General features: G+C 43.6%; 1 protein-coding gene across 1 annotated transcript in view; it reads left to right on the forward strand.

The window, feature by feature from the left end:
* The first annotated feature begins 8,916 nt into the window (after positions 1-8,916).
* The window catches only part of hecw2b (HECT, C2 and WW domain containing E3 ubiquitin protein ligase 2b), a 31,287-nt gene continuing 27,447 nt past the window's right edge, over positions 8,917-12,756 (forward strand). The window contains exons 1-2 of the mRNA XM_054737437.2: positions 8,917-9,491; positions 11,598-11,705. Of these exons, the coding sequence (XP_054593412.2) occupies positions 9,080-9,491; positions 11,598-11,705 (520 nt within the window). The 5' untranslated portion in view covers positions 8,917-9,079. The remainder of the gene's footprint in view (positions 9,492-11,597; positions 11,706-12,756) is intronic.

Here is a 12,756-nt window from a genome sequence, read left to right on the forward strand (position 1 = left end):
TTTAAAAAACAAAAGCAACTTTGATTTGGTAGTTCTTGCACTCGGGCTAAAAAGTGCTTTGGTCATGAAAACTTAGGATGTTGATAACTGACACTTTCTACCCTTTGCATTGTCAAAGTCCAGCTTCACACTGATTGATGGTTTGTGGGGCCACACTTGTTACTTTGAACTGTCACCATAGAGTTAAAATACAGAAAATGATGTAATTGTACATGATTTGCGATTGTTTGTGACATAGCCTGTTCTTGCCATCAGTCTTCCCACATGTGGCTGTGGCAGCCTGTCGGGTTGCGTTTACGCCACATGCAGTTGTCGTACTTTGATGTCTCCAACTAACTCCTAATACACTTGATGGCACACATTTTCTATTCTGAGCTGTGCACCAGTGATGTGACATTCACGAATGAATCAAATCTTTTGAACAGGTCTTCAAGTGAACAATGAGAGCCGGATCCCCGTGGAGATCTTGTCTTCTAGAACACTACCCACCCTCAACGCACTCTCATGGCTTTGCTTTGTTCAAAAGGAACATATAAAAAGTAAGAACATAATAGTCGTTAAGACAACAATTAGCAAAAATGTTGCATGTCTAAATAAATGGCCAGCACATAGAAATCCCTGCACTCATTTAACATTTTGCAAACATCTTCATAAAGGTTGGGCTATGCTTGACGCGTGTACATTAGACTGAGATTAGACGTGCAGGGTGAAATGAGACGTATCTAGCAGTGTTTATACCTTTGCGGCTTGTCTCCGCTGTGAGCCAATATTCTCCCATGCTGTAGGGGGCGGCTTAGGGCTCTATGGCATGCATCCAGCACACCACCATAGTAAAAATATTTTTTTTGTTTACATTTTTTCCACTACGTCCTCGTCTTTGCCAACTGTGACAGCAATTAATAATATTTAGATCACGGCGATCTTTATGGGACGAATAATAAAGATGTCTGTACTTAAGAACCTCGGCCACTACGAGCTTAGTCCGCCATGTGTTTTTGTGCAGGACCATCCGCGTGGTTAAAACATTTCCTGAGTGCACTTTGGGCCACGCAGAGACAATGTGGAGGGGCGTAGTTGCTAAAATGACGTAATTTGGCTGCGTGGAAGCGTGCGGACCTCACTGATGTGTGAAGTATAAACCAAGTGTGACAGTGTGAGCGTCCTGTCACTGTGACCCGATTGATGATGCGCCCTGGCTACTTGGCCAAGGGGGTGTCCTTTTGGCTGACTGGTTAGCGCATGTGACTCACCCGGGAGCCTGGGGATTGAATCTTGCCCGGGCCCTCATTTCTCCACCTTGCCACACAAGTTTAAGGTTTCTCCCGTGTTTAGCATTGCACTGCAGGGGCAATAGGTTTTGCTGTTTGAAAGGTACAACAGAATAAATCCTGCAATGGTGAATAAAAAAAAGTTTTTAATAGCACATTATTCTAGGCAGCCACTAGGGGGAGCTTTAGTTTTCCCAGTATGTGTTATTACCGTGTTATAACCGTGTTATTATGTGTTATAAGTATGTACAGTCTATGGTTATTACACGCTTGTACGCATTAATAAAGCCCTTTGGACAGAACTGGCGAACTAAACATTTTCTAAACTGATTTGAAGAGCTTATTACTCTGGACTCCTGGAGTTTGTGCCGTGGCTCCTCCGGGGGTCCCGGCCCTCCGATTGGTTACCGCGCTCCTCTGACGGGTGGAGGTGGGAGGTGTTTAATCCGTTATTGTGACACTGTGGAGCACAATAACGATGCCTGGCGTTGTGTGGAGCTCCACAGCCGGTGTTTCACTTTAGAAATGCGCCGTCGTGACGAGCCGTTTCCTGTCCGTTCGGAGGAAGCGGCCCTTTACCGGGAGGAAAGTGGACCGCGTTAATAAAACATGAAACCTCTGGCTGCCTGGTGACATGACCGAGGAGTGAACGGAGCGAAGATTTAACAGCAGACATGGTTTTAAGAAGAGGAGCCCCGCTCTGAGCTCCGGGTGGGACCACCGAGAGGCTGCGGGGGCTGTGGCCGGGCTGTGGAGCCGCCCATCCCGCCTGGAAGCGGAGGATGATGTCGGCGGAGTCCGGGCCCATTGGAGATCCGCCATTTATGGGCCAAGATTGATCCGCTGTGCTTTTTTTTTTTTTTTTTGTTAGCAGACTTGCGTGGTTGTAGGCGACGTTAGAGTCATCCTGGAAAAGGTGAGACGCTGCAGGACGGATACTCCTGTTTTTATCCCGCCTTCCCACCAACAACAGGTCTATATTTGGCACCATGATGTGTTGCACCTCTCTGGGTTGGCGTTGGCAGGTGGAGCCGCTCCAAGCACATCAAAGCCCCAAAGCAGAACATCTCACCCTGATTTAGGGTGCAGCAGGGCATCATCTAGGTTTGGGTGGAGATCTGAGCCCGGAGCACCTCATCTGGCCTCTTTATTCACCTCACATGGCGTTTACCACAATACCCACAACTCAGCATCAGCAGGTGCATCCCAGAGTGTGGGCCAGGACCTCGTTAGGGTCTTCAGGTGTTTTCCAAAAAACAGGTAAAACTGGAAAACAACTTCTAAAGGGATTGTTACTAAAACAGCGATAAATGGTTAGTTGTCTGTATTTATATAGCTCCTCTACAACCCCCCGAGGTGCTTTACAATATAACCAGTCATTCATCTTACCCAGTGGCGTGTCCAGATCTTTTAAAATGGGGTGGCCCAGGTGAGGCACAACTTTGTGCATGGGTGGCACCAATGGTTATGCTTTTTTTGTTTTACCCCCAAGCCTTTTGTGGACAATGAAAAGCCCATTTAAAGGTAAATTAGTGTGGTGGCACCTGGGGTGGCCAATCAGATTCCAAGGGTGGCATGTGCTACCCCAGGCCACTCCCTGGACACGCCCCTGATCTTACCTGGTGGTGCTCGGAGGGACTGATGGCAGCCTTGCATCTGTCAGTGAGTCCCAGGACAGCTGTGGTAACAATCAATGTGGTATAATGTATGGGTATGGGTACCTACAAGTGCAGGTAATTTATCACTTTTACCATCAACTTCAAAACCCACATCCTGAGAGCTCACATACTGGATTAAAAAATACAACATGGCAGATCCTGTTAATGGGATGTCATGAATTAACTTTAGAACAGCAGAAGAAGGCTAACTAAGCATTGGTCCTATTATTGGTTCTCATCCTTTAACCAGTTTACTCTTATTCCTGATGGATTTGGGTTCATTGGTGGCTGACGGTGTACTCTGTATGACACACACATACAGGGTGCTGAGTGTTTGCTTGCCACGTGGCCCCATTGGACTGTGGAAGATTAAAAGTGCATGCATACACACACACACGCATACACACTCACAGATGACCTGGCACACAGGAATGTGATGGTGGTGGGGACAGGAAGCTTGTGTCCCTGACGGGACTGCCCCATTGTTCTTCAATCACGCTACTGCTATTTCAGGATTGTGATGGACCGATCTATAAGCCCCAAGCAAAGGAAAAAAAGATCTTAACTAATAAAACGTTACGACCAATCCATCAACTGTCTTCACAGGGTAGTCAAAGAAATCCAATATTGGAGACAAGAGGTAGAATTAGGGATCAGGTTAAAATCTTTCTTCCTTAATGGTGCTTTTGACTTTAAAATAGTCTCACTGGTGAGAAGTAATGATGGGCATCAGGCCATAGTTTCAATCAATATTTGGTGTTATAAAAATAATTGATCAGAATGTTTATGTATCTCGAGCATGTTTGGGTGCAGTGGCGTCAATTTAACTAAACCTGATTTCAGGATAAAAAAACATTATTATTGTTAATATTCTCTAATTGTCTGCTTTATTGAAGTCTGCTTAACCAAAAAAATAAAAACATTAGCAAAGTTTAATTTAGCATATGGCTAATTAGCATTTTGTTCCACGCATGCATATTTAAAGGTTTTACTAACCCAAGGCTATGTCAGACATTTTTCCTGAAAGATTTATTATTTTTGGTAATTATTAGGTTTTACTTGTTAAACAGTTCATGGTTAAAATTGTTATATTGTTCTAATTGTCTGAGATGCTAAAAAGCTTCCTCAATAAGACGAGTTTGGAGAAATGGACCCAGTCTCAATGCAGTCAGTTACAACAGTTCAAGTTTATGTTTTTACAATTTTTACATTTTTTTTTACATTTTCATCCAGTTATTCTGGCAGAATTAATAGGAAATTCTCCTCAAACCATGATCAAATTTTACTGCAGATGAGTCTACGTAAACAACCTCGCAGCATTTATGATGATGTAAAAGCTCATTGAAAAGTATTCACTTGACACAACATAGCGCTGGGCGAAATGGCCTAAAATCAATATCACAATATGTTGAGGAGTTCACCTCAATAACGATAAATAGACGATAACTACAGGTACGCACAGAAACAAAAGTTGCCCACTTGATAGGGCTGTCACATGTATCACACCAAGACACATTTTTTACGTGACCAAAGGTGGTACATGGATGTTGCCAACCAACACATCTTTTCATTTTTTTATTATTGACATGGGAATTTATTTTCTCGATATCAGTCAGAATTTTCGATAACAACAAATTTTTGATTTATTGCCCAGCCCTAACACAACATAACATTTGGGGGCACGCTCAGATGTAGCAGAGGTTGTGGGTGTGCACTTTTGTTTATTCTACACGTTCTGTGGATCAAAGAAGCGAGGTGCACCTTTTCTTGCTGTAAAGCCACCTCCACACACCTAAAGCAGCAAAGCAGTGCTCAAGTGGAGTCATTTCTATCGCATCTCCTAGCAAATAGTTTTGTGCAGTTTTAAGCAAACGGTAAGGCTGCAGGAACCCTGTTCGGTTTGGTTGACCTTTGACAGCTGAGCGCGCTGGCGTAACCTTATGCAGTAGGTGGACAACATCAAGCTGCTTCCCACCAAGAACTAATACATGTTTTTGAAGAGGGCAAAAACTTGCTCTTTCAATAAATCTGCAATGGTCTATATGTATGAATGCCTTGTGAATCGATCTCTGCAGAAAAAAAAGCTATGGCACTTCTGGTTCAGGAAGTAGACCTCAGCCGGAAGAGTGGGTGCAGGACAGAATTTGGAGGCTTACTCATTAGTATTCATGATATTCGGACATCTCGCCTATGATTGGCTAACACCAACATGACTCTACCACTGACTGATTTGCAACGTTGATGTTTTATCGCCACAAGCCTGAAGGAGTTCTGCCATGTTGTGAAGTAACGTCTAATAACCAAGACGGGCTCTGCTCTCTCCTGGATGCTAAATAAACATAGGGTGTTTCTCAGTGCAAAGGAACCTCGCCTTGATGCCTTGACCCCGCCCCGGTTGCCTAGGAGATACGTCATCAGGAGCCACCAAGACGTGTTCCAATGTTCGTGTTCCACTGAGGCGTGTGTTCTCCGTTTGTTAGTCGTTTAGCTAGGAGGTGTTTTGTAGCCCAGCCTTGGTCAAAAATTACCCAGAATACACCGCAGTATTTTCAAAAAGATGGCGGATCAGAAGCTGGCAGCTACTTCGGGGCAAATTTCAAGTTTAAAAATAAGTCAAGTCAACTAATTTAAAATGTATTTTTTTAGATCCAAAGAAGTTACTTAATGTTTGGTTAGTTGCTTAGTAGTTGCAGCTTCAGTAGCAAGCGGGTAGTAACTCTCTTCTATATTTAATTAAACAAATATATACACAATTTAAAAAGTAAAAGACTCATTTTATATTAATATTGAAACTTATACGTATAAAATTTAATGTTATCTCCCGTGTCACGTGACTTTACGTTCATGTGATGCAAGTCTGTTCCATTTAACCGTTTTCTTTGACCAAGGAAGGACAATGTCCTCATAAGCAAGGCGCCCGGCCTTGCAAGACATTGCCTCGCGAGGCCAGGTGCCTTGACATTGAGAAACACCCATAGCCTTTCTTGTCGCAAGCCAATTTGGGCGAGTCCATGAATGCAAATTTATAGTGTAAGGTAGATTTGTGTGCTTTTTCTTGCCCAAGCATTGGTCTGTCTTGCCTTCGGTCGGCTAATGCAGGAAATAAGGGTAGAAGACTGTTTTCACGTTCAGCATGCATGTGAGACTCAGAGTAACTGATCACATTTCAAAAAGAACAAGTATTTTACGTTTCTCGGTGCATCTCAATTTGAAGTTAGTGGTTGAGAAACCTTATCTTCACACACTCCAGCTTCTATTTATTCTCCACACATGGTGTTATTGAGCAAATGTTTTCTTCTTCCAGCGCCCGTTTGCAATATTAAAACCTACAGCATCATGTAATAATAAACTTGTTTGCGCACTATAAACTAATGTATGCTTGTAGTTTGGAAAACTTCTCCTGTTTTTCACCAGCCCTGAGGCCTAGTGATATGAGTGTGCCCTGAGATTGGGAGATCGTGGGTTCAAATCCATGGTCAGGTTGTACTAGGACTGGGCAATAAATCAAAAATTTATCGTTATCAAAATTTATGACTCTTATAGAGATAAGTTTTCCCATGTCAATAAATTTGATAATAAAAAACTGAAAAGATGTGTGTAGGTCGGCAACGTTCATGTCCCTTTAAGAAGCTGTACCACCTTGATGTGACTCAACGTAATACATGTGGAAGCCCCATCTAGTGGACAACGTTTATTTTTGCGCATACCTGAATTTATCGTCCATTTGTCGTTACTGAGGTGAAATCCTCAATATATCGTGATATCGATTTTAGGCCATATCGCCCAGCCCTAGGTCGTTCCAAATACTAAAAAAATTACCAAAACATGGAAACCAATGCCTCCCCGCTTAACACTCAGCATACGGGGTTTGATTAGGTGGGGGTTAAACCAACAAATGGTTCTCGAGTGAAGCTGTGCCTTCAACTCACTGCTCTCCTAGAGTATGGATCAAATGCAGAGAACAATATTCACACACCAGTGTGGCAACCAATGGGATTTTGACTTTTTGCGGAACTGCCCAGCAACCTGCAGAGGACTAGAGGGCTCAGTGTAACGGTGTAGCTTTAGAGTCCACTCTAATCATCCCAAAATAAACCTCACGTTTTCAGTAGGTGTTTTTCTGAAAAATGCACCTTTGTGTGGAAGAGCACGGTGGTTAGGAAACTACTTGGTACATTACCACCACCTATTGGTCACGGTGAAGTATTACTACCAAAGGACAACTGTTTTTCTAGTCACATTTCTTATTGAAATGCTCAATATCCAGACTTTACTCTTGCTAATGAAGACTCCTAACGAACACCTTTGTCAAACAGAAACCATAGGTGTTGTCGTTTTTCAGGCAGCTGATTGTAAACAAGACTCCAGCTGCTGATCGGCATTGCGTGCTAAAGCAGCAGATTATAGAAGTCAACGTTAAATCTCCGTCCCACATTCACTCATTTAATCCTGCAGATAATTTAGCCTCGCATCAGAGCCTTACTGTGCGTTCCTGATGGGTTTCATGAGGACAAGGCATGGTTCCCAAATGTGTTTAGGAGCCATGCTTTGAATGTCTACAGTTCTAATGCTTGATTTTATTTTTAGAATAATGAAAGCAGTGTTTCAGCACTCTTCATTCGAAGAGTTGATACGTACGATCACTGCTGGCCTCCATCCTGAGCTATTTTTAATAGTTATCTGTCAGGTGTGTGTGTGTGTGTGTGTGTGTGTGTGTGTGTGTGTGTGTGTGTGTGTGTGTGTGTGTGTGTGTGTGTGTGTGTGTGTGTGTGTGTGTGTACTATGTTTATTGAATGTTTTGTCAAATCAGTGAATCAACTTTGAGGCCACTTAGCAGAAAAAGTCCTTCCTGTGTTTCTCGGTCTAAAAGGTTAACAGCTCAGTCACCATTGGTAGGGAGTCATCCATGGACGATCATTAATGAAACCTGTCATCATTGCTGATGATTGTGTTTTGTTTTCAGTGGTAAAAAATAAAAGTTTTGACAAAACATAAACAACTGGTGTTACTCTGATTACTTGCTATTGAAGTGTTGGGTTCGTCAGTCGATGCTTCCCTATCTGAGAGAATTGTCTACCAGTGTTATGGTGACTGCTGTGTTATGCAAACCGTTACGGATCGCTGCCACAGAAATAAGTAGATGACATTGACCCTGCAGAACGGTATAGAACTAAAAGTAATTGTCCAGTTGAACCTCCCAGCTGTCCATCTCTGACTTCCTTATTGAATTATGAGATAAATAAATTTACAACAGGCTCATCTGCTTCATGTGAAACAGCATGGATGGGTGGCGTTATCCAACACTGGCAGATACAGTCAGTCAACAGTTACAGTTGGTGTTGCATGGTCATTTAAAGTTCCCCTCCAGCAATTTTGGCTCTATGATTGACAGCTACGCTCCACATTTGGAGATGGGTAGATCCCCATGTCCCCCTCACTGACTCTCCTCCTCTCTCCTATAGGTCTTCAGCCTCCTCACCCTACCCACCTTCCATTGGACAGATGAATGGAAGGACTCCAGATCCCTCCTCTTCTTTTTGTTCTTCTCCTTTGTTTATTCACCCACCTCTGTCATAATGGAATAATGGATAATAATAGATGCATACATGCTGATGAAGCCATTATTTGGCAGTCGACTTTTAGACAGTTGACAATGGACCGTTGTCACATAAAGTCAAACTGATTTTCTCACACACTGGGAAGCACTGATATGATTGACTACCAGAGGTGGGTAGAAGGTTCCACCTCCGTTTGAACTCCATGTGATCCTCTGAATGAGAACTGGGAGAGAGAACAAGGGCCAAAGGATTGATTGCTTAAAGACTAATCGATACCTTCCCATGAAAGGTGCCCTGCTCTGAAGACTCCACCACCTACACCTTCACACCTGCGATGTTTTCTCTCGTTTTTTTCTCTTTACGTTTTTAATCTTGACACCTCTACACACAAACCCAACTGGTTCTTCTCAACTCGTTTTCTTTTTGACCCCCTTTTCCAACCTCCACAATTCGCCCGTCCCTCACTAACGTTGTCCTTCCCCCTCGACCCCGCCCCCAGTCATCCAACTCCTCTGTCCCCTCCTCCCCTCACCACCACCCTCATCCCCATCACTACCAACCCCCTCCAGCTTTCTCCACCACCTCTGTCTTGAGCATGGCAATGGCTGCCACCGCCTCAGCATCTTCCTCGTCTCCACCTCTGTCTTCGGCTCCTAATGGCAGTGCTCGAGAGCACCTTCTGGCGATGCGCAGGCGCACCCCCCACACCCGGCCTTACACGGTTGGACCTGACAACCTTGGTGGCTTGTCGGTGCCGGGCTCACTTGAAACCTCTGCCTCCGCATCTTCTGCCTCCTGCTCTGTAACGTTATCTGGGACCCCGTCAGAATCACCAGGGGTGGGGCTTCAGCGGGCCAATAGTGACACGGATCTGGTGAGCTCCGAAAGCCGTTCCTCGCTTACTGCTTCTACATACCAGCTGACTTTGGGCCATGGCCACCTTGTGATCTCATGGGATATAAAGGAGGAAGTGGATGCCACGGACTGGATTGGCCTGTATCACATTGGTAAGACTTGTTCAACAGTTTTAATGGCCTGAAACTAATTAAGTTTAAATAAGTAAATTGATATTTACTTTAAGACATTTCATTTATTGGGTATAACTGTGTGGTTGTAGAGCAATAGCACAGACTACTAAATGTTCAGGCTTGAATTCTACCTTAGGAAATTCTTGAACCACAAGTACCGTAATTTCCGGACTATAGGGCGCACCTCAATATAAGCCGCACCTACTAAGTTTTTAAAAACACATGGAACTGTACTTATATAAGCTGCACCGGGCTAAAAGCCGCAGATATCTACCAGATATCTACTGAATTGAAAACGTAGTTTAACTGAACGTAGCTGAACTGATCAGTATCAAACTAAACTGAAAAGTTATTTATTAGTTTATTCATCATCCTGCGCACTGAAACCACTGAAGTCCTCTTCTTCAGTGTCGGAGTTGAACAGCCTCAGAAGAGCTTCGTCACATACCTTTTCTGTGGCGATGCCAGTGTTGCTGTCCGTGTTGCTGTCATCATCCCCGGGTGAAGCTGGCTTGAATGAGTTCTTCCCGCTGCCGTCTCCAGCGCCGAACCATGGATTCATTCATGCCAAGCTTACGTGCGGCAGCACTGTTTCGCTCCTTTACTGCCAGATCGATGGCCTTCAACTTAAATGTGGCATCATATGAACTCATACGTGTAGTTACCATGATGAGGGGGTATGGATTAAAAAAAATTCTTCGTCGTGCCGGCTGCTTGCATGTGCTAAATTAAAATGAGCACTTTCTTCAATTTCCACTTTTGACTTCCACCTGTTTCACTTTCTGCTAAAGCGCCCCCTGGCAGGTGAAGGAAACTCTTCAGTAAAGCCGCACCTCAGTATAAGCCACACGGTTCAAAGCGTGGGGAAAAAGTAGCGGCTTATAGTCCGGAAAATACGGTAAGCCTGAGTCTGAGACTAGTGTCCTGTGTTTGGATAATACAAATCTTTAGGACTTTAAATCTGTGCTGGTGCTGGCTCTTCTACAGTTGAAAGATGGAGGTCATAGAAACTGGCTGTATGTGAAAGTTAAGGGATATCTTCTAAAATAGAATGAAAACCAGTGTATTAGAACTTTGTTTGGAGTTGACGAATTTCTCAAGTTCAGAAAAACCAACAGATCAGGTCCTTCTGCTCTCATATTAAATATAGCTGATTATCATCTGGTGCTTGACATATGAAGGCATCTGTGAACTTGAAAGAATTGGTTCAAACACAAAACCTTGTGGTGGCCCTTGTAGAAATTTTATATTGAGATGAGTGATCTGGAGTTGCACAGTGGTGCAGTGGTTCGTGCTGTTGCCTTGCAGGGTTCGAATCCCAATCTGGGGTCTTTTTGCATGGACTTTGCATGTTCTCCTTGTGCATGTGTGGGTTCTCTCCGGGTTCTCCGGCTTCCTCCCACTGTCCAAAAACATGACTGTTAGGTTCATTGGTCTGTCTAAATTGTCCTTAGGTGTGAGTGTGTGTGCTTTGTTGTTTGTCCTGCGTGTCTCTGTGTTGCCCTGCGATGTGCCCCGCCTGCATGCCTGGAGACATGGATGAATGGATGAATGATCTGGATATTATAAGTTACATTAGCTTTACTTAGTCTGTTGCTAACTTAATCCTGACTTAATCCTGAACACATGATCTGAACTCTGGAAAAAGGGTGGATTGACCTGTACGGATTTGGTCAAATATAACAGATTGTGTAACAAGTTTTGCTCTATAATGTGTTTAACTGAAGCACGTTGAAATGTTTCCTATTTCGTTCCGAGGAACAGTGGGTTAGAAAGCATGATCCTGCATGCAAGCTACTGGAAATGCAGTATGGTGCCTGGACAAACCCGTGTATGGCAACATCTGCACATTCTCTATTGATTATAGCATTAAGAGAGAATGGGCTAATGCGTGGTGTGTATGTGAGAGAGGGCTCAAAGCAGAGCAGCTCTGTGTATTTTTGGGTTGCCCTTTTTATGTCTGGGCTTCCTGGTCAAGAGTTTGCCACTGCTGTCTATCATGCAATAAGCTATACTATACAGGTTGATTCTGGTATGTTCTAGAGATGTTAAGACCTAATTAAGGAAATGGCATGTGTTTTCCAGATGAAACGTGTGTTGCCAACGTCTGGGAGTCCAAGAACCGAGGGGTGAATGGCACCCAGAAAGGGCAGATCCTGTGGCGACTGGAGCCAGAGCCCTACTTCATGGAGTGTGAGTGAAATCCAAGCATATTCCTGAATGTTAATGTTTATTCCACCATCTCTCTGAGGAAACGGGTAAAGATTGTGTTCTCATCCAGGTGTCCAGATTTGAACATTTACAATGTTTTGGCGATCAGAGACAAACAGAAAAGCTGACGTAGCGTTAGCCCACCTCCAGGATTGTACGATTTTCATGGATATTTTTATCACCCTGTTCTAGACAATGGAAATGCTCACACATCATACCTAAGTTCTTCAAAAGAAGTCTCCAGGTTCTTCCTGTGTAAACCTGAAAGGTGAATTAGAGGAACATTCAACTCAGCTGCTGCAGCAGAAGAAGAAATTGAGGGGACATTAGCCATAGTCAATGAATCCAGTAGCCAAAGAGAAGAAGGAGCCGATTCAACATCACATGGGTCACCAGACAGGTCAATGAGACCATTTGCCTCAGCATGGTTCCATTGTACTGGAGTCGAGAGGACAACTTCTTGTTCTGCTACCGATTTATCAGCTGGCATCACAAGCTTCTCATTGACCAGATGAATATTTTCCTTGGGAGAAAGATTTCATCTTTTGAGTCTTACCTTCCTGCACCATATCAACGACCTTTGGGTTATTTGTCCAACATTCGGCCAGTGACACTTTGGGTGGACTCTGGATTTTAATGCCAGCTGGTTTAGAAATCCTTTGATACAACTTCATGAAAACGTTCCTGCTTCAGCAGGCAGATATTCTGAACTTTTCCTGGAAGTTTTCAGCTGCACGTGTTGACCCATATAACTACACATCTGTGTTTCATTTCCACTGGGCTCTGATCTCAAATTCCAGCAACACAAAGCAAATTATACAACAGTTAGTTCCGACCGAGTGATTTGATTGGTCAAGAGACTTTCCAAGAGTGCTGATATTGGACTATAACAGCACTGGGTTTGTTTACAAAGAGTATCACTCAGCTGTGCACAGGCGTTCTAACTGTTACTGTAGAAAATGTTTGTGTTGCCTACACTGAAAAAAGAAAATCGTTTAATCAACCTAATTGAATTGCTTCAATTGGTAACAAG

The sequence above is a fragment of the Nothobranchius furzeri genome, chromosome 3 (assembly GCF_043380555.1).
Source record: "Nothobranchius furzeri strain GRZ-AD chromosome 3, NfurGRZ-RIMD1, whole genome shotgun sequence".
Lineage (NCBI taxonomy): Eukaryota > Metazoa > Chordata > Actinopteri > Cyprinodontiformes > Nothobranchiidae > Nothobranchius > Nothobranchius furzeri.